At 23.7% G+C, this 21,689-nt stretch overlaps 6 protein-coding genes across 6 annotated transcripts; 2 read left to right on the top strand and 4 right to left on the bottom strand.

Moving 5' to 3' along the window:
- Nucleotides 1–80: 80 nt before the first annotated feature.
- On the bottom strand, nt 81–4,712 carry PCHAS_1037600 (DNA mismatch repair protein, putative; the record flags this gene model as incomplete). The annotated part of the gene is made up of 4 exons (XM_016798463.1): nt 81–1,189; nt 1,327–1,575; nt 1,669–2,176; nt 2,265–4,712. The coding sequence occupies 4 exons, from the start codon at nt 4,710–4,712 to the stop codon at nt 81–83; spliced, it is 4,314 nt and encodes a 1,437-aa protein (XP_016655667.1).
- An 883-nt stretch (nt 4,713–5,595) lies between these two features.
- Nucleotides 5,596–7,218, top strand: PCHAS_1037500 (COBW domain-containing protein 1, putative; the record flags this gene model as incomplete). The annotated part of the gene is made up of 1 exon (XM_734346.2): nt 5,596–7,218. One exon carries the CDS (start codon nt 5,596–5,598, stop codon nt 7,216–7,218), a length of 1,623 nt encoding a protein of 540 aa, XP_739439.2.
- A 616-nt stretch (nt 7,219–7,834) lies between these two features.
- PCHAS_1037400 (ribonucleoside-diphosphate reductase small chain, putative) lies at nt 7,835–8,884 on the bottom strand (the record flags this gene model as incomplete). Its single annotated transcript, XM_734173.1, has 1 exon — nt 7,835–8,884. The coding sequence occupies one exon, from the start codon at nt 8,882–8,884 to the stop codon at nt 7,835–7,837; it is 1,050 nt and encodes a 349-aa protein (XP_739266.1).
- Nucleotides 8,885–11,003: 2,119 nt separating this feature from the next.
- On the bottom strand, nt 11,004–12,554 carry PCHAS_1037300 (RING zinc finger protein, putative; the record flags this gene model as incomplete). Its single annotated transcript, XM_736240.2, has 1 exon — nt 11,004–12,554. The coding sequence occupies one exon, from the start codon at nt 12,552–12,554 to the stop codon at nt 11,004–11,006; it is 1,551 nt and encodes a 516-aa protein (XP_741333.2).
- A 1,522-nt stretch (nt 12,555–14,076) lies between these two features.
- Nucleotides 14,077–17,209, bottom strand: PCHAS_1037200 (ribosome biogenesis protein BOP1, putative; the record flags this gene model as incomplete). Its single annotated transcript, XM_016798462.1, has 5 exons — nt 14,077–14,503; nt 14,714–14,900; nt 15,019–15,085; nt 15,239–16,680; nt 16,861–17,209. The coding sequence occupies 5 exons, from the start codon at nt 17,207–17,209 to the stop codon at nt 14,077–14,079; spliced, it is 2,472 nt and encodes an 823-aa protein (XP_016655666.1).
- Nucleotides 17,210–18,243: 1,034 nt separating this feature from the next.
- PCHAS_1037100 (RNA-binding protein, putative) lies at nt 18,244–21,209 on the top strand (the record flags this gene model as incomplete). Its single annotated transcript, XM_016798461.1, has 2 exons — nt 18,244–21,045; nt 21,162–21,209. The coding sequence occupies 2 exons, from the start codon at nt 18,244–18,246 to the stop codon at nt 21,207–21,209; spliced, it is 2,850 nt and encodes a 949-aa protein (XP_016655665.1).
- Between the last annotated feature and the right edge of the window lie 480 nt (nt 21,210–21,689).

Genomic DNA, 21,689 nt, shown 5'->3' with positions numbered 1-21,689 from the left:
AGTTTATATTATTAACATTTAGTATAACAAAATGTGTTTTACAATATATATGAAATGAAGTTTTTTTGTGTCTGTTTTGGCTATTTCGAAATAATATCATACGAGTTTTTTAGAAATTCAGTTAGCTGTTTCTCATATTTTGCAGCTATATTTTTATTTTCAACATTAAATAGTAATGTGTAAAATTGTGTCATATTATATTTATAATTTAGTATGTTATTTTTTTTTTCGTTTCTTAGTAGACTTTTATTTTTTAATAAATTTTTTGTATGATATTTTATTCGTTCTGAAATATTATCACTTATTCCAATATAAAAATATGGTTTTTTTTTTTCACCATTTTTAATATTTTCAAATATACAAAGAATATATACTATACTTTTGTTTTTAAAAAATATAGGAATATCTTCATCCATTCTAACATACATTATTTTTTTTTCTATAAAATTTTCAATCATATTAATAGCAATTTGGATTTCACTTTCATAATATTTTTCAAACTCACAAAACTCATCATTATTTATGTTTATTAAATTGGTATCTTTACACATAGTTGACTTTTCTCTAACCTTTTCAGACTCGCTTTCATCTAAGTTGTTTTCTTTCACCATATAACTGTTGTAGTCGTTTTCGTTAAGCTCAAATTTTTTGTTGGTTCCACTGGTATCACCATTTATATTTTCGCGGCTTATGATTTCGCTTATCTCGTTGAAGTTAAAAATGTCTGTGACATATTCGCAATTTCTTCTTTGCTCATCTTCATTGTCATTTTTTGTGTCCGTATTATATTTTCCATTTTTATAACTTTCATAAAAATTATCAAAAAATTTATTCAAGTCAGCTTTATTTTCTTTTTTGTCCTTAAGGTATTTTAAAAATTTATAATATAATGTATTACTAAGATTGTATATAAGTTTATATTTTTTTTCATATATTTTTAAAAGCTTTAAAACATTTGAATCTGTATTTGTATATTTACAAGTTTCTAAAGCTTGACTACTTTTACAAATTCCGTCTTCCAATGTCAATACACATTCATTTGGTTGATCCCTAAGATAATTTACATTATCATTAATCTTCTTAAATTCGATATTTTCACTTTGGTATATTTTATTCAGTAAATCATAATTGTGAGATATAATAATACCACAGTAGTTTTTCAAATATTCAGCTACAGCACTGATTATTACTATATTTGGTTTAAAGCCAGAAAAAATAAAAGAAAAGATGTATATATATATGGAAAAAATTTTAAATAGGCAAACATATAATGGAATAAACTTATTTATGGCACAATTAGATTATCCAATTTAAGCGAACAGTTACCTGCATTGTCAAGGGGGGTAGTAGCTATACATGGCTCATCAAAAAGAATAAAAATTTCTTCATCTCTAGTATTTGTTTTGTTCATACTATAGTTTTCTTTTATTTCCTCAATGATCGAATTTATATAATGTGTTTGTTCCCTAAATAAAGACATGTTTTCAATCTGTTCTTGATAATTAATATTTTTTAAACTATAAAACTCTCGGAACCTCCCGATAATACTTCCCTTATCGCATGGGGCATACATTCCTAAGTAAAAGTTGAGAAAATGTGAAACACCATATGGATAAAGAAAATTATTATACACAATAACATATATGAAATATGGTTAAAAATCCATACCTAAGTTTGCTAAAAATAAAATGCACATGATAGTAAAGGACAGTGTCGTTTTGCCACTCATATTTTCTCCTGTTAATAAAATAAATTTTTTTTTTTTCAATAAAACATTATATTTTGTAACATTGTCTTTATTCATATTATACGGCTTTAATCCCATTATATAGGTTAAACTATCGTTAGTATAATTTTTGTTATTATATATTTTTTTAATTTCCTCTATCACATTTTTATCAACATTTTCTAAAATTTTATTATTTTCTTCGTCTTTTAATTTTGAGGTGGCACTAAAAGAATTATCATTATCTAATTGTTCAGTTTGTTCATCATTTTGTGTAACTTGATGAGTTTGTTCATTTTCTTTACAAGCGCTATACATATGCTTTTGAATATATTTCAGTTTTTCTTCAACAGTTTGAAAATGTTTTGTTTCATACTTTACATTTAAGTGCTTACATAGGGGTAAGTTCCAACCGCGGTTTATACTGTTAATCGTGTGATTGTAAAATGCCTACAAAGGGTAAAAAACGTCATAAATTAATTATGAATGTAATGAGCGAACTTGCCAATGCTAGCCCGAGCTAGCGATATGCTTTTACCTGAACGATTTGCAGAAAATTTGATACAAAAGAAAGGATATGCACAGAAGAAGCCAAATTCATGTTAATATTTTTAATTATTTCATTTATTTTTTTTTTTTTTCTATTTATCGAAGCAAAATATAGTTTGATTTTTTTTAAAACATCATCGGTCACAAAAATGTTTTTCATTATGTCTCCTTTTTTGTTTAAAGGATGAAAAAATATATGAGACTCATTATTATCAGTTTTTGAAGTTTTGTTATTTTTATTTTTTTCTAACCCTCCTTTCCCACGTTTAACTCCTATAATTCCATTTGGGTTGTCAATTTTCAAAACCTTGTTAAGCAATTCTATATTATATTCCTCTGTTTGTTTATTTATTTCACCATACTGGTCTAATATACTTTGTAGTAAGGCATTTCGATTTTTCTCTAGATCTTCATTTTGCTCCGTCAATAAATTTTCATTGATAATGTTGCTTGTTTCACTTTCATGATATAAAACAAACTCGTTAAATGCCAAAAGTTTTGAATTATAAGAGAATTGAGAGTTAGACAAATATAAATTTGTTGTTAATATTTTTTTAATATTTTCTAATAAGTTGTAAAATTTTATTATATTTAATTTGAACGAATTTTGATGATTTAAAACATGGAATAAGGATGACAAAAAAGAGTAGTCATATGTATTCATACATTTGTGTACTGCTAGAACGTTGCTTAATATTTTTTTTAAAATTATATGATCGGCTTTAAAATTTGACAAAAGGGTAATAATTATATTATTTTTAAACGGTCTAACATTTGATATTATTAATGTGTCTACATTTTTTTGAATATATTCATTTATATATCTTATATGTTTTGTTACACTAAAAGGGGGATAAAAAATAAATAAATTTTTAAAAAATTCTAACGATTCTGCAATGTTTATGCTGTTCGAATTTTTATTTTTTACATCAATAATATTGTAAAATAAAAAATTATTTCGATTCTCATAACAATTATTTTGTTTATATAAACCCATATTATAGCTAGTAAAAATATTTAATGGTGTACAATAAGAAGAAAAGGAATATTCAAAATTTTTTTCCAACTCTTTTTTATCACTCCCATCATTTTTATCCTCTTTGCTTATGCTAAATATATTTTTATTTTTTATAACCCTAAACAATCCACTAATATTAATATGCTTTTTTAGTTTGTCTAAAATAAACATATGAAATTCAAAGCTGTTATTAAAATTGTTAAAAAGGTAATAGTTTTCAATCTTAAATAATTCTGTTATTTTTTTTGTAAACGTTGTATTGTTATGTTGGTGTATATATGCTTTTAAAAAGTTTGTATTTTTTAGATAAACATTTAAAACATCAAATGTTATATTATCATATAGAGATATCGTTTTTAAACTTAAGTTGATTTTACTTAAGGAGAAAATGTTTTTCCCTTCAATGTAAATACAAACTATTTCTTTTATGTTTAAATTATTGTCTATATCATAAGAATTTGCAAATGTGTTGTTACTATTTTCTTCATCTACTCCATCCTTATTTTGATCATTTTCTAAACAATATTGTATGTTGTTTAAATATATTGGCATTTCAGGAGTAACAATTTGAGATAGATACCTTTTTTTTGCTTTAAGGGATTGTTCATTTATTTCTTCATATATACATACATTTAAATTATTATTTGTTAATATACTTAAAGCTTTATTTATACTACTTTTTATAAATCCACAAGACAATTTATTATTCATCTTTTTTATATTTAAAAATTCAATTAGAAATATGGAATCTAAACCATATGTTTCATAAAAATCACCAACACGTGATAAAATTATACAATTACTATATTTCTTTTTTTCATCGTTTAAAAATTTTAATAATCCTTTATTTTTATAATTATCAAAATATAATAAATTATCTCCCTTTAAATATTCTATGCAATTTATAGCATTTATATTTTTTAATTTTTCTAATTTTTTAATCCAATAAATTGGTATCATACATTTATTTTTATACAATCTTAGTTCATAATCTGAGGGTGTAAATTCATTGTTCAAACTTGGTGAGCTAGCTAAATTATTTTCTTCACCTTCTCCATGTTCATACTTCAAGCTTTCTAAATCAGACAATTTATCACATAAACTATTTGAAATGATATTGTTTGGATGCTCCTTAGGTATATGTCTATCCTTATCTTCTAAAATATCACCACCTCTTAATTTATAAGACTCTTTCAAATCATTAATTTTGTATATCTCATCTTCTTTTGTATATATTAAACTGTTAATAAATTTTTTGTTTAAATATATTACTCCCTTCCTTTTTACATTCACAGATATCAACTTTCTCTTATCCAAGCACGTAAACATTAACTTCTTTTTTAAGCTCATTGTATTTTTCATAGACATTAAAAAAATTAAAAATATGCATATACAATTTTTTACCACCCTATATTTCATTTATTCAGAAAAAAAAAATAAACACATTTCATGTTTCTAGAAAATTACGGGAAAATAATATAACCTATATGCAAGTCTGCATGTTCATTCTCATTTTGTTTTCTCCACAGGTTCATCAGCAAGGTGGCAAGCAGGCACACTAGTTAAAAATAGTTAAAGATTGTCAACGATACTTGTAGACGAAAAAGATGAACAAGCCATTCTTTTCTCCAAGTCTACACTCCATATATATTCAAAAATTATGTAAAAATGGTGTGTAAAACATGTATATATATACATACAATTATGCATTCCCAATTTTACACCATAAAATATATAATTAATCATTCCTACTTTGCCATCTCTCTATCTTAAAAAAATATTAATTGTTCTTGTTAAAATCGCTTGCTTCAAAATTGTGTATGCATAAGCATGTAGCAAATCGCCTGAATGTTTGGCTCCCCTTTTGGTGATAAAGTAAATTACAAAAAAAAAAAATCATATATAGCCAAAATAGTATAAATAAAAAAATGACAAAAAAAAAAAAGCCAAAATTAAAATTTTCTAAACAATATAGCTATTCATTATATAGCTCCATATTTACTCTACCATTAAAAAATGCATAGCTATATAAAACATATATTTATCAATATTAATAAATAAATAATAAATTTATCAACAATTTTAAACAAATAGTAATATATTATCAAACTTAGCAATAGGGATATATTTGCACGTTGTTCATAAATATTATATATATGATGTGCACACTATTATTTAATTCTGTTTGTTGCTATTTCGTCAGTATCCAATTTTAATTTTTCTTCTTTGTTTTGTTACTTTTTTGTTACATATTTTTTCATTTTTTTGCTACGTATTTTTTCGTCATTTTTATTTCAAGCCAATGATCGGAATAACGATCATCACGGGATTTTTAGGGGCAGGCAAAACTACTCTCCTTAAAAATTTGCTTAATGAAAGTTTAAAAAAGAAATTAAAAATTGCAATAATACACAATGAATTTACAGAAAATAATAATAACATTGATAAGATCGTTTTCAAAGATATAAATGATATTTATAATTTTCCAAAATCATTTGAAAATAAAAACAAAACAGAATCTAATATAGATGATAAAGTTGAAAGTTTAAAAATTGTAGACCAGATTGAAAGTAAAGATGGATTTATATACGAACTAAATAATGGCTGTTTATGTTGTTCAAATAAAAGTAATTTTGTAAAATTAATAGAAATGATTTTAGAAAAAAAAACTACATATGATTTTATTTTTGTTGAAGTCGCGGGGGTTTATGACAATGTAGAAATAAATAACTTATTATGGATAGATAAATTAAATAAGTCGAAAATATATTTGGATAGCATAATTCACATAATTGATTCATACAATTTCATGAGATATACTAACAGCAACATAGAATATTATGACCATTTGAAAGCAAGTTCAATACAAGCAGGTCAAGATGATGAAACAGATCAAGCCCCCAATGTGGCGCCACAAACAAATGACAATCAAACATTCACTAGCAATAATTTAGAACCAGTTAAAAATAATGATGTAGACAATTCCGATTGTAAACAACTAACAGTGTGTGATGTTATTATAATAAATAAAATTGACAAAATAAATGATAAAGAAAAAGAAGATATTAAAAAGTTTGTCGAAAATATTAATCCATTAAGTGTAATACATATGACAAGCTATTCAAATATCCCAATTGAATTAATAACTAATTTAAAATGTTATGAACAAAATAATTTTAAAGGTGCTTTAGTAAATATTTCTAATAATAATTCAAATAAAAATATTAAACATAAAAATGGTGTATACCACTATAACAATTTTGTAAATTTCTCAATCCAGTTTCAACATGATATATCTTATATAACTTATTTAAGCAAAGATTTAAATGAATTAAAACAAAAGTTTATAAATACAAAAAATTCGGATATTTTAAAAAATATTATTTCTATAAAAAAAAAGAATATTTTTTCCTACAAAAAAATAAATCATTTGTTAGCCTCCCTTTTATGGAATACAGAAATGCACATCTATAGAGGGAAAGGAATATTCATTGCATTTAACGATGATATATATACAAATAAAAATAAACTTCAATTGAACATTTACTATTATCAAAGTGTTGGAGAATTATATGAAATCAACACAGTCATGACAGATGTCCATTCTTTTTTTCACAACTATTTTGATAATTCACAAAAAGGAACCAACACTTCTAACTCCTCAAATGGCGACTCACCATTCGATGCGATAACTAATGAAGAAAATGGAATTAATAGTAAAAACGATTTATGCATTTCAGAAAATTCAGTAGATGTTGAAGATTATCTGTCTTGTGACTCCTCTGATACGAACAATTCCGAATATAACATATCTAACATTTTGAACGATTCAAATACTTTTGAATCAAATTTTTTATTTATAGGTAAAGATATAAATGTAGAAAGTTTAAAAATTCAATTAACCGAATGTCTTATTAGTACTTAATCATTTTAAAGCATCACAAAATAGAGAACAGATACACCATTTGGCAGTCTACACCGTTATGCAAAAAATAGAGAACAGATACACCATTTGGCAGTCTACACAATTATGCAAAAAATAGAAAATAGATACACCATTTGGGAGTCTACACAATCAAACATTTGCAACAATTTATACCGCTTAAAATGTTTGTGAAATACCTACATTGTTTTCGCTCAAAATAAACCTGATTTTTTTTTCAAACCTTACTTTTACATAAATGCATTTATTGCATATGTTTGTTTTTTTCTATATCTCTCATTATGTAAGAATATAATAAAAAGGCTGATAATGAGAGAAAAGCTGTTTAATTTTCTTAGCTAGAGCATTAGTAAATTATTTTTTCGATTCACAAGGTTTATTGAATATGCACACAATAGTTACAATTCAAAAAAAAAATATATATATAAACAATATATGCTAATATATGCATAAATAAATTGCAATAATGAGACTACACTGGAAAAATAATATTAAAGAATATGTATCTAAAATATATGAACAATAAGGTGTTTCGATCAGTGTTAGTACAACAAAAAATTAGAATTTTTTATCAACCTTTTTTATGTATTATATTTTCTTAAAAATCAGTGTTTAAAGAAAATACTTGTTCTTTTCTTTGAGCCATAACACCTGATTTTTGATAATCTGCAACTCTCTTTTCAAAGAAATTTGTTTTTCCTTGTAAAGATATTAAGTCCATCCAACTAAATGGATTTTTTGAATGGAAAACTTTGGAGCAACCTAAACATTCTAATAATCGATCAGCAACAAATTCAATGTATTGAGACATAAGTCTTGAATTCATTCCAATTAAATCACAAGGTAAAGATTCACAAATAAATGATCTTTCTACTTCAACTGCTTCTTTAACTATATTTTGAACAACCTCTTCTGGTAATTTATTTTCCAACAAGCTATAAATTAAACAATTAAAATCTGTGTGTAATCCTTCATCTCTACTAATCAATTCATTACTAAATGTTAAACCATGTAATTTATTTTGTTTTTTAAACCAAAATATTGCACAAAAACTTCCACTAAATAATATTCCTTCGACACATGCATTAGCTACAATTCTTTCAGCAAAAGAGTTCGTATCATTTATCCATTTAGCTGCCCATAATGCTTTATTTTTTATTGCTGGTATATTTTCAATAGCATGAAATAAATTTAATCTCTCTTTCTCATCCCTAATATAATTATCAATTAATAAACTATAGGTTTCAGAGTGTATATTTTCAACAGCTATTTGAAAAGCATAAAACTTTTTGGCTTCAATTATTTGTACTTCTCTTAAAAATTTACTAGCTAAATTTTCTAATACTATTCCATCACTAGCTGCAAAAAATGCTAGCACATGTTTTATAAAATGTTTTTCATTTACATTTAATTTTTCAAAGTCTTTCAAATCACTTGATAAATCTATTTCTTCAGCAGTCCAAAATGAGGCCTCAGCTTTTTTATAAAAATTCCATACTTCAGGATACATAATAGGATGTAATGTAAATCTACTTGATTCTTTATTTAATATTTTTTCATTACATTCTTTATTTTTTTGCAAATCACTAAATTCTTTTTCTTGCTTCGAAAAGGAAGTACTCTTTGATATATTCACCACTTCTGCCATTTTGCTACCTTAAAAATATGCGTATATATTTTTGATAGTTTTGTTATTATTTTGTTTATTACCCTTATTTAAATAAGGAAAGGAAAATTGGCTTATTAATATAGGCACACAAAAAGGGAAAAGGTAATTTGAAAAAATAAAAATAATAACTATATATAGTATGTACGTGTAAAATAGTGTATACCTTATAATGTGTATTATATATATTCTTTTGTTTATTTATAAATTTCGGAAAAATAATATACATTAATTAGTGTCATAAATAAAGCAAACATAAAAAATATTATAAAAAATAGTTTTTTTTTTCATACATAAATAATGATGGTAATATGGCGCGATACATCCCAAAATGCTGACAGGCGCATGCGTACATGTAAGTAAATTATATTATAATATTATTATTATGTATATATTTATGTACATATTATTATGTACATATTATTATCGTATTATTGCATCATATAACTAGTGCGTGATCAAATTAAGCAAGCATATATGTGTACTCATGTAAATTACTAAGTGACATTTCTCATGGTATCCTTTTTATATGTGTACCTTTATTTATATATTTATTTTTTTTGCATAATAATATATAAGGACAGTGTAAAAAATTGTTACAGCTGATATAATCAAATTATTAATATTTTTCCCTTAATCATTATTCTTCACACTAAAATAATAACAAGCCCGAATATTATACCTATTAAATATTGGTTTAATTTCCTTATACACATTTATGCCCTTACTAATTTATTTCACCCTCTACCTATCATAATAGTAACATAATATGCTTGCATTATAGCTAAACACTTATTAACATTCCCTTTTAGTACATGCTTCCGTACATATACTAAAATGTAGTGACCATGCGCTCATGTAATACATAAAAATTGAACAAACAATTAAAATGTAATATTTTCCGTAGTATAAATTTATGGCCTGTTTGCCTTGAAAAAAAATAACTAAGCACTTCATAAATTTCGTATGTGCCTTTTTTTATTTTCCCTCCAAATTTTATGAATAGCTAAAAAGGAAGCAAATCAGTCAAATATACTAAACATATTATACGCAATTATTTTAAAAATTGTTTTTATTATTTTTTTGTCTATAATATTTGATATTTTATAATAAGTGTGCTTACAAAAAATCGAAAAAATTACACACTCTCGATTTTGTATAGCCATGTTACATATTCATTATAATAAAATAACTAGCAATTGACTTGTTTTAATTTTCAAAATAATTAAAAGTATTTGTGTCTTGTGAAAGTAGGAAAATTAAAGTTTCCAACAATGCTGATCAATTAGTTACTCTATACTCCTTACGCCGTTTAATCATATAAACGTGTTGAAATTGTTATATAATATTGCCCAATGAAATCCATATATTTGCACACACAATAGTCTAAGCTATATATGTATATACAACACACACATAGACTTACAAACACAATCATACCTTTTTAACACCATTGATAATTAAATTTGTTTTATTATATTTACCAATATTGTTTAAATACTAATTTGATTAAAGACACAAATTCTTATTCCAACTTTTGCACACACATTATAAGCGATTGTACAAGGAATAAAAAATTTTTAATTATTTTTTTTTTACAAGGTTTATAACATAAATTAAACAATATATAAGAGACAAAAAAATTAATAAAGCGCATATATAAAGTAAAATATAAAAGTTATACAAAAAATGAAAGCTATAACAAATAAACATTTTTTCAAATATAAAGGAAATACTAGGAATAGCAAATAAAAAATATATAATACCCCATAAAGGGAAAATAAAAATTATATACATATAAATATATATATTATAACGGATAGACATTGCAGGAAACAAACGGTCGTAGTATAAGCATATCCAATAAGATATATATATGCTAGACATATAAATAAAAATGTTTGCGTCGAATAATGTATAGCCCAACGTATTTATGTATATGGGCATAATATCCTCTTTGAAATATTCATTTTACATAAAACTTTTTCCAACTGCCTCCAATGAAATGCTTACAAAATTACAGTCTACCTATGAATATATTTTATACACCGTTCATCCAAGTACATATTTATGCGTATGTGTAACCTTTTTATGGCGTGCTCTAAATTTCTATATTTTTTCGACACAAAGGGCAATCGTTGTTTTTCTTTAGCCATGTAAATATGCAATCCTTGTGATAGTAATGCATATAATTACATGGTAATACACAAATATGATCATCATCTGAATACTCAACACAACAAATTGCACAAACATAATTTTCATCTCCAATATTAATATAAAATGAATTATTCTTAATATAATTATTTGTTTCACCATTGTCTTTATCATATAAATTTTTTATAATTTCATCTTCTATATTTTTTGATTTACATGAATTATTTCTTTTTATATTTTTATCATATATATTAATTGAATAATAATTTTGTCTGCTCATATTATTTACTTTCCTATTACATGTTTCTTTGTCCGTTTTTGTAGGATTATTATTTTTTTCTTCCTTACCATTTGTATTTAAATCTTGATTATTATTTTCATTTTTATCACATGATATATTTTGTTCTGAATTTTTCAATGCATCATCTTCCTTACTAGCTACTTTTCCATCCGCTTGCATTTTCCCATTACCAATAGATTCGGACAGCGCTGCTTGATTTGCTCGTATTTTATCACAGTATTTTTTATAATCTATATATTTGATAATCTTTAATTTTTTTAAAACAGATTTTGGTGTCGGACTTTTCTTTTTCATAAATAATATTGTAAAAATAACAATAAAAAATAAAATCCTCAATACAATATATAAAAATAACGGCATAAAATAATAAATAATAGATAATAATATAGCAAAAGAGAATATTGGACGTGTAGGATAATTCTTATCTTCAAATATATATACATACAAACATAAAAAGAAATATAATAAAACAATAACATGCATTTTTGATTCAGCAATTTTTATGTTTCGTGAAATTGGCCGATCTGCTAAAAACATTAATGATATATATAAATTTATACATGCATGTAAACATAATAAACTTAGTAATACGCCACAAATGTAAATCAATAATTTTTCTTTATGTGTTGCCAACCACATCGAACGATCATTAATTAATGTCACTAGTAATAATAAGATCATTATTAATAATGCTAAATGAATAAAAATTGAACATATATGAAAACTTCTATATGCCCTTCTTGATATAGCTGGATCTTCTTCTATTGTTAAACTACTTTCACTATCACCTCTACCATATATACGTTCATTTGACAAATCATCATCATTATTATTATTTTCTAAATCGGCATTCTCATTATTTTTTACTTCATCTTTCTTAATTTCTTCTATATCTTTACTATTATTTATTTCAATACATTCTACATTTTCAGCACATTTGATTATATTTCCATTATTATTATCTTTAATTTTGTTCGTTAAATTAGTATTGCCAGCATTTTCTTTTGTCACTATATTCACTGAATTATCATTTCTATATTTGTCTGGTGTTATATTAGAATCAACTTTTATATTTCCATCTGCCATTCTAATATTCTTTATATTGTTCTTTTCATTCCCTATATTTGTATTAACATCTTTTGTCTCGTTTATTGTTGCAACTACTTCATTTTTTCTATTTTGATTATTGTTCATTATATTACGTTATTTATTTAAAATACACAAAAAAAAAAAAATACGAATTAAATTATTCACTAGAAAAAAAAAAAAATTATAAAATTATGACATATTCATTTCGCTAGTTATATATATAGAATAGCTATTTTGTTTATAGAACATACATTTCTAAATTTTAATTTATCATCAAAAATCATTCTTTACTTTAATTTTTATATCATTTAATTATTGTTTTTATATTTTTGGTGTTACTGTTATTTTCTTATATTATTTTTATTTAAATATGTATATTATTTTTTTTTTTTTCCCACAAAATTGTATAATATATTTTTTTCAAACAAAAATCGGAATTTATCTTCTATTATAAATATATAGAAAATGTAGAAAATGTGATAATATATAAATTATATTGTATATTTATTTATAACTATATTTTATCATTTATTAAATATTTTGTTTATTTCGGTATTTGTATATTCCTTTTATTAGTAGGATATTTAAAAAAAAATAAATAATATATAAAGAAAATAAAATTATTTGTAAATAAATCATATGCTTTAAATTTGGAAATTAATTAAAAAAAATAAACGACAGAGGAAATATATAACCGTTGGTTGAGAGTATAAATTACGTTAAAAAAATGTGATAATAATAATGATGATAATAATAATATTAGCATAGTAAAATATATAATTTTTTAAATAATGTAATATTAAAAAAACAAAGAAAATCGAAAACACTTATCATTGTCAATTGTGTGTACTATGAATAAAAAATTTGCGCATATAAAAAAACTATATGTTGGTAGTACATTAAAATAGATGAAATAACTTATTTACTAATATAAATACATTTTAAAACTTTGAAATTTACAAATAAAAAATATTTTCAAACTTTGTAAAATCCATTAGTAAGCGAAAATATTACTGCCAAACTGTTCAATCACTTTTTTTAATTTATATATTTTTTAATAATGTATGTGTATAAAGGGTTGAAAACAGCCAAATAGGGTACTATGCTAAGCATACGATAAATATAATAAAATCTATCTATCTACATATATATATAATAATACAAAATTGGTAAAAAAGTATAATATATCAGTCTCTATACATCCCTATGCATATATAGATATATAGAGATACCTGCTAGATGCATTTCATTTAAAACCCATGCATACACATGATCAATTCTTTTAAATTTTATACTGTGAAAAAATACATTCGTATTTATATACAACTGGTACTATTAAAATAGGGAATACAAGGAATAAATATTGTGAGAAAGATAGAATAAAAAATAACGTGGATTTTTCTCAAAATTTTTACATATTAATCCTTTTGGTGGTCATACAATTTTATGCTTTTCTTAAACAAATCGAAATATATACTTTTTGATAATAATAAAGTTACAAATATTTAAAATGTTTGCAATTAAAAAATAAAATAATATAATAAATAACACCAAAGTGAAAAAAATAAATTAAAAGCAATTGCAATCGTGTAGAAATATAAACATACACATAATAGGTATATAATTATCATGTGTATAAGACAGAAAAATTTGACTCTGTGTGAGCAAATAGCCATGGTTTTTTATCTGACCAAGTCAGGTCAACTATCTTCGCTTCATTTTTTATTTCCTTAATTGGCACTAAAATAGGATCTGTTATATAATCATTAAAAAATTTAGAATAAAATAAATTTATCACACCATTTGAGCCTAATGAATAAAACAAATTATATTCCTTATGAAATTCCGCTTTTTTTAAAGGACAGTTTTGAGCATGGAACATTTTATATGGACTACTAGCCAAATCTAAATCATAAATAAAAACATTTCCTCTTTCATCGGACACTAAAATATAACTTTCATTTGTATGTATATCTATGCTTGTTGCATTTTTAACTCCTCTCAGTTTCTTGAATATTTTCTCTTTCTTTGAGGAAGGCTTTAAATTATATATTCTGAAATAAAAAAAGAAAATATACATACATATATATACATACCATTTTAATCAATTAGATGTAATGTACAAAATAGTTAAACCAGTTGAATATATGAAAGGGCAGAAAAAACGAACACAAATAACAAAATAAATAAAACGCCTGCCCAATCTCTTTCATAATTCACTGTTTCTCAAACTTTTCAAACTTTTCAAGCTTTCCAATTCTTACATTATGCTATTTTCAAAGGCAGCGACAAAGTAGGGGTTGCGTGGAAAGAACATAGATTGAATTATGTCACCTCTTTTTTGTTGGTATTTATTTATTAATTTTATTGTCCTCATGGATTTAATATGATGCAAGTAGCAATGATGATACTGCCCAAGCTTTCGCAAACATGTCACTGACAAATAGTTTCCTAAAAGATAAAGAAAAAAAAATCACATGCAATTGTGTATTCAAACGTATTCATACATCCAGTTCACCAAGCCAGCTGATAGATATAATAACAAAATATATGAACAAAAGAATAATACCATTTCTATTCCAAGAAAAATGTCTGATTGATCCTTCGTGCTTTATGGCTACACAATATTTCAGTTTCTAAAAAAAGTAAAAATTTATAAAAAAATAAAATAATATAAATATTTATCATGTTACAAAGACAATGGTATATATAACTCGAGAGGCATAAACCTTGTTCAATATATTATTTAGTATATAAAAATTATTCATAAATTTTTAAACGTAGTTAACCTTATCATTTGGCGCTATCTTAATCCATTTTATATCCAAATCAGAAGAGGAAATAAATTCATCAGAATTTTTAAAATTTTGATTAAAAGAATTAATTAATTCTTTAGTTTTACAATATATCATATTTTTACTTAAATCTATATATTTATTTTTTTTTAAATTATTATCATTTTCTCCCGATTCATCATTTTTTTCACTTCCATCATCACTCATATCTTCATCATCCCATTCATTCTCAAAAATTTGACTACCATCTTCTTCATCACTTTCCAATTCGTCAGCATCCTTTGAAGATTCACTATGGTCATCAGTTTTGTTAGTGTCATAAGTGTTTCCGCTTTTTTGTCTTTTCCCATTGTAATAAACCTTTTCAATATCTTGGGTACTAGATTTAGCTGGAGGTACATAACTTTCATATTGAATTAGTATAATAAAATTATCACATGATATTGCTAGTAAAGAATATGTTTTATTTATTTTTATCATTAAATTTGTTTTAACTTTTCTATCTGTTGGTAACACAGAATTAAAATAGTACTCCAAATCTATTACATCAATATTATATGATGTTAATATATCGAATAAATATAATTTATTATTTTTAATTACATAAAAAATATGATCATTTTCATTTAAACAAATATAATTATGACCATTATCTTCATTTTTGATTTTATCATTTATATCATATTTTATAAAGGGATATTGTGGATATGGTTTTAAAGATTGCGTCGTTGGTAATTTAGGTAATAGATCCTCTTTCTTTATATCTAATACACTTTTTACAGATCTTGAACATAAATATATATCTAAACATCTTTGATATAAATCATAATATGTTTTTTTATAATATTCTATATTTGTTATCTTTTCACAATTTTTAGGTATAAATGCATCTTTATTATTTTTTAAAATATTTCTTTCATCCGATTCAGTATATATTAATTCAGGTGGAGGATTATAACTATATTTATGACCTGGTAATATATTTGGCAAACTTATTTCATTCATATTTGAATATTCATCATAAATTTTATTTTTCCATATATCATATAACATCATATCTTCTTTATTACTATCTGTATTATTTGGATATTTTTCAGGATGTTTTTCTTTATCTATTAAATATCTCATTAGTTTTAATACTTTCATTTTCTCACCTTTTGATACTTTATTATTTTTCTTCACATTAAACTTAACAGGCAATTTATATTCTTCTTTATCATTTTCATATATATAATTTGATTCGTCTAAATATTTGGCTACACTATTTTCTCTTATTTTTCTTATTATTTCTAAGTCTGCATCTGTAAGTGTTACAACTCGATTGTTTTTCTTATCTTTAATTTTTCTCCATGCATCTGGATCTGTTTTTGATTCTATAAAATCGTCGATCATGTTTTCGTTCGTCTTCTTTATTTTCTTACCATCGATATCGTACCCTGCATATGTACATAAAAGGGGAAAGACATATGTATAGCCACTATTACGCATATGTATAGACAATAGAATTTTCAACTTATTCATATAGTAAGCAACAATAAAATGCAATTATAATAGTTTGAAAATTTTCATATTTTATTTCTTTCCCGTTTTAAATATTATAAAATAATTTATCTTACCTATAATGTCGAGGTCATCATAATACTTAAGATCAATATTGCCAATTGTATTTAAATTATATTCATCATCACTATCATCAATTTCTTCATTAATATAAATATTATGTTTTTTTTTTTTTTTTTTTTTCTTATCTTTTCCATTTACTTTTATTCTACCTTCTTCGTCCTGTTTTTTAGTTTCCATTTTGTTTTTATTCTTTTTTGTTCTGTTTAACAGAGTGTGCTTATTTGTTTCTTTGGATGAAATCTTTGCATCCCTCTCGCCACTCCCATTGTTGTCACCACTTACATTTTTGCTATCTTCATAATTGTTTTCACTTGTGTTTTCATCGTTATTTTGATTTTTCATTTTTTGATGGGAATCCTTTCATTCCAAATTTATAATATTTAAAATAATATTATTTTTTTAATTTTTCAAGTTGAAAAGTTGCAAAAAAAACAAAAAAAATATTTATTCTTTGTTAATCTGATTTCTTTGTTAATTTTATTTCTTTTATTCCTTTACAATAAACATAAAGTATCAATTTTTTCCTCATCCAACTAACAGATAAATACAAAACTCAACATGTAATTGGGTAGCCATACATGTATGCGTTTGTTTCGATTTTCTGTATAGAAAAAAAACAAAATGGCATTATTTTTTAAAAATAAAAAACTCTGGAGATAAGTAATTCCCATAATAAAACAAACTATTTAGGATTGAGGAAAATTTTGTATTTTTTTTTTTTATGATAGCCAAAATTTCATAAAAATATTTATTTAATATATAATCTTATGCACTAAACATGTTCAACCTTTATGACATCGCCTATACATAGGATGCTATATGCATACTTGTATTATGAAATTCATAACAATTTTTACTTTATATATGTTACATTAATTTTTTTTCCATGCCATTTTATTAAGACTTCTCATAAAATAAAATATTCATTTTTTTATATATTCTTCAAAATAACTATATGGAAAAAAAAAAAATTAATATATAATAATTATCAAACAATGACATATGCTTATTCATTTAAAATGTTTTAACAAAATATATAAGCATTATTACTTATTTGGTAAACCAATATTTTATTGAAAAAATATATATAATCAAATTCTTATTAAAAATATTTACAGATACAGTAAAATTCAAAGAGAATTATACAGAACAATAATACAAATTTCATAGTAGGGATGGGGGGCAAAAAAAGTATTAATTAGTATAAGTATATAATTTTTAAAAAAAATTTTTTGCATGTACAAGTCAGAATTTTTTAACAATTAAGTTATTTTTTTATTCTCAATTCGCTAGCTTGGTTAATAAGTGTACATGCTAATATATACGCAAAAGAAAGCAAACAAACCAAATCACAAAAACAATAAAAGGATACCATAATGACAAAAAAATATAAAAATGATAGCCCCATAGACAAGCACAAAGTGTTTGTCCGTAATATACGAGAGAATGATGTAAAGGAACTGACAGAACGATTTGAAAAGGAATGTAAAAAACATTTTTTTTTTAAAAGTAAAAGCAGTTCTACAAAAAGCGCTATTTGTATTTTTCACAATGAAGAGGATGCAACAAATTTCATAACAAAATATAATAATTCAAACGACTTTTCTACAAAGATTATGTGTGAATTCGCTATAAAGAAAAGGCATAATGAAAAAGTTTTAACTTCCATTCTGTATAATCGAAAAAAAATAAAATATTCAAACTCTATAAAAATATATACAAATTGTGATATAGATAATATAATTATTTTAAATTATTTGAAAAACATTTATTTTATGAAAAAAAACGTATTACTGAATTGTGAAAATGATCAATCGAAATCTTTAGAAGATAAAAATAAAATAAATACAAATAATGACAATCATAGTGATGAAGAAATTGAAATTGTAGCTAGCTCAGAAAAGGATAAAAAATTTGAAGATATGGTGATAAATATAGAGAAAACAAGTAACATAAATAAAAGTATTATTTTAAAAAAAATAAATAATGCAAATTTTAAAGGTAATAAAAAGGATGAATCAAAAAATTACTTTGGATATGTTGCCGAATTTGCAAACTATAAGTTGGCTTCCACATTTTATCAGCTTATTAATAAAAATGAATTTCAAAATTATTTGAAAAATAATAACAAAAATGGTGACTATGAAAATGTTTTTTTTCTTCATGAATTATGTCTCTTAAATACAGGACATAAAATGATTATTATAAAAAACTTGAATGCAAAATGTCATACAGAAAATATTCAAAAGCTTTTTAAGAATATCGAAACAAACCCCAAAATACATATTCCAAAAAAAAACGATAAAAAACAAGGATATGCTTTTGTTACTTTTTCAAATCATAAAAATGCAAAAAAGGCATTACTCCTAACGGGTACTATTTTATGTGGCAACAAAATAAATATTGAAAAATACAACAAAGAAATAAAACCATTTAACGATAAAACTTCCAAAGACACTGAAGATTTATCGAATGACTCTGTTGATGATTATAATAATTATCCTAATGAAGATCAAGAAAGTGATGACGAGGATGTTGATACAAAATCTGACGAATCAAGTAGCAGTATAGATGACAATAATAGTGATGAAGAAGTTTCATCGTTGTCTAAAAAGAGAAAATTAAATGATTCCAATCAAAAGGACGACAAAGACAATAATAAAAAGAAACGAAAAATGAAAAATAACGAAAAGAGAGACTATAAAAAGGATGCAGAAGAGGGTAAAACCATTTTTATCACGAACATTCCAACAGAAACAACAAATGAAGAAATTAAAGAATACATAGAAAAAAATATTAGTAAAGACTATACATATATAAAGACTTGTAGAAATGATTATAAAAAAATATCTGTTTTTGTAAAATTGACAAGAAAAATCGATGCTGATAATTTTTTAAAAAAAATTGGAGAATACAATGAAGAAGATGAACAGATAAGTGAAAGTGAAAATGTAATCGACCAATTTTATAATAATGTAAATAAAAAAAAAAAAGAAAAACTCAAAAAAATATTATTAAATGAAGATTCAAATCTTAAACACACTGATATTTTATTTTTTAAAAATAATTATCTTATGATTAAAAGAGCAGTACCAAATGACATAATAAAAGACAAGAAAAAATTACCAACAGACAAAAAAGAAAAAAAAAAAAAAAATAAATTACGAAATAATATACATTTAATAAATGACAATTATGTTAATAATGAGAATATTCCTTCTAATGTACTTTTAAGAAATAAAAAATTATTAGATAAAAAAACAAAACTTTTAAAAGATAGTAATTTTGTAATAAATCCATGTAGATTATATGTTCGAAATTATCCCCTTGCAGTTGAGCAAAATATTTTTCGCCGTCTTATAGCAAAGCATTTTACTCCGATATTTATAAAAAAATTTAGTTTAAAAAGAAAAGCAGCTTTTAAAAAAGCGAATGAAGTAATTACAAAAATGAAACTTATGAAAGACAACACTAGTAATAAGGATCTCGTACAAGATGGAAAAGTAGGCCCAACAATACGTAACAAAGACAGTAACAATGTTAATACTATGGATGATGGAGCTAAGAAAAATGTCATATGCTTTCTTGATATTAACAAACACGAATATGCCAAACAAATTATTTCCCTTTTACAAAATAAAAATATGTACGACCTAATAAATCAAATATTTTCCAAAAAAGATATTCCAACAATTAAAACAAATAAAAAACCTAAAAATATATTATATGTTGATTATTGCATTGAAAATCTAAGAATGCTACATATAAAAAAAATGAAGGAAGAGAAATTTAAAAATCGTTTAAAACAAACAAATCAAAATAATTTATCTACTAAAAAGGTAATCACAAAAAAACCAAAAAAAATGAGTAGAGGACTTAGGCAACGTGAAAAAAGAAGATTATTAAAAGCTCAAAATGAAAACAAAAATATTACAAACACAATCAATCCAACGACTGCTGATCAGAAAGATAATTCTCTGAAAAAAGAAAAACATAAAAAACGAGTCACATTCCTTGACCATCCAAATGATGAAGAAATAAATAATACCGATAAAAAAAAAAACAAAAAAAACAAAAACAAAAAATTGAATGTACAAGACTCCGGGGAAACTAAAAAAAAAGTTAAGGCTGTTAAAAGTATTATGAAAAAGGACACCAGCAAAGCGGACAATAATATTGTAAGTGAAAAAAAAACAATAATAAAACAATGCGATATTATCATTGATACATAACCATTTATCATATTATTTACACTTTATATATTTGTGCATATTTTTTCACTTTATCGTTACAGGAATCAATACAAAAGGACGTCTTGAACTTCCTCAAAACAACCCAATAAAGAAAAAGGCTTATAATGATAGCATAATTTAACTTAGGTTTATTTAATTTGCTAACTAAGCAGGTACATTTTTATTTTATTTGTTTAAATACTTATATATCCATGATTTATTAAATCGTTGGTTGCTACCTCGTAGCCAGTCGTTATAGAATATATAATAACTATTCTATACAATTATGCAGTTTCATATCCTTTATTCTTATTTTTACAATTACATTTTTTTGTGTTATACACTAATTTTCAACAATTTGCCTTTTTTATTCGTTTAATCGGCTTTTTAATTTGGATAATCAAAAAATGTTTGTAGTGGGAAATTTCCCCTTTTTTTAATATATTTTTTTATATTTATAATTCATATTTTAATAAAAATCTATTAACAGTTTATAAAATAAAAAATATATTATAATTTTGGAGTTGTAATTATTAAAATGTTCTCATCTTTTACAATTTTATAAATCAAAGTATTTTATTATCCAAATG

This window comes from Plasmodium chabaudi (assembly GCF_900002335.3).
Source record: "Plasmodium chabaudi chabaudi strain AS genome assembly, chromosome: 10".
NCBI classification, from domain to species: Eukaryota; Apicomplexa; class Aconoidasida; order Haemosporida; family Plasmodiidae; genus Plasmodium; species Plasmodium chabaudi.
Note: the sequence above shows the minus strand (reverse complement) of the source record. Positions and strands in the feature narration are given on the sequence as shown.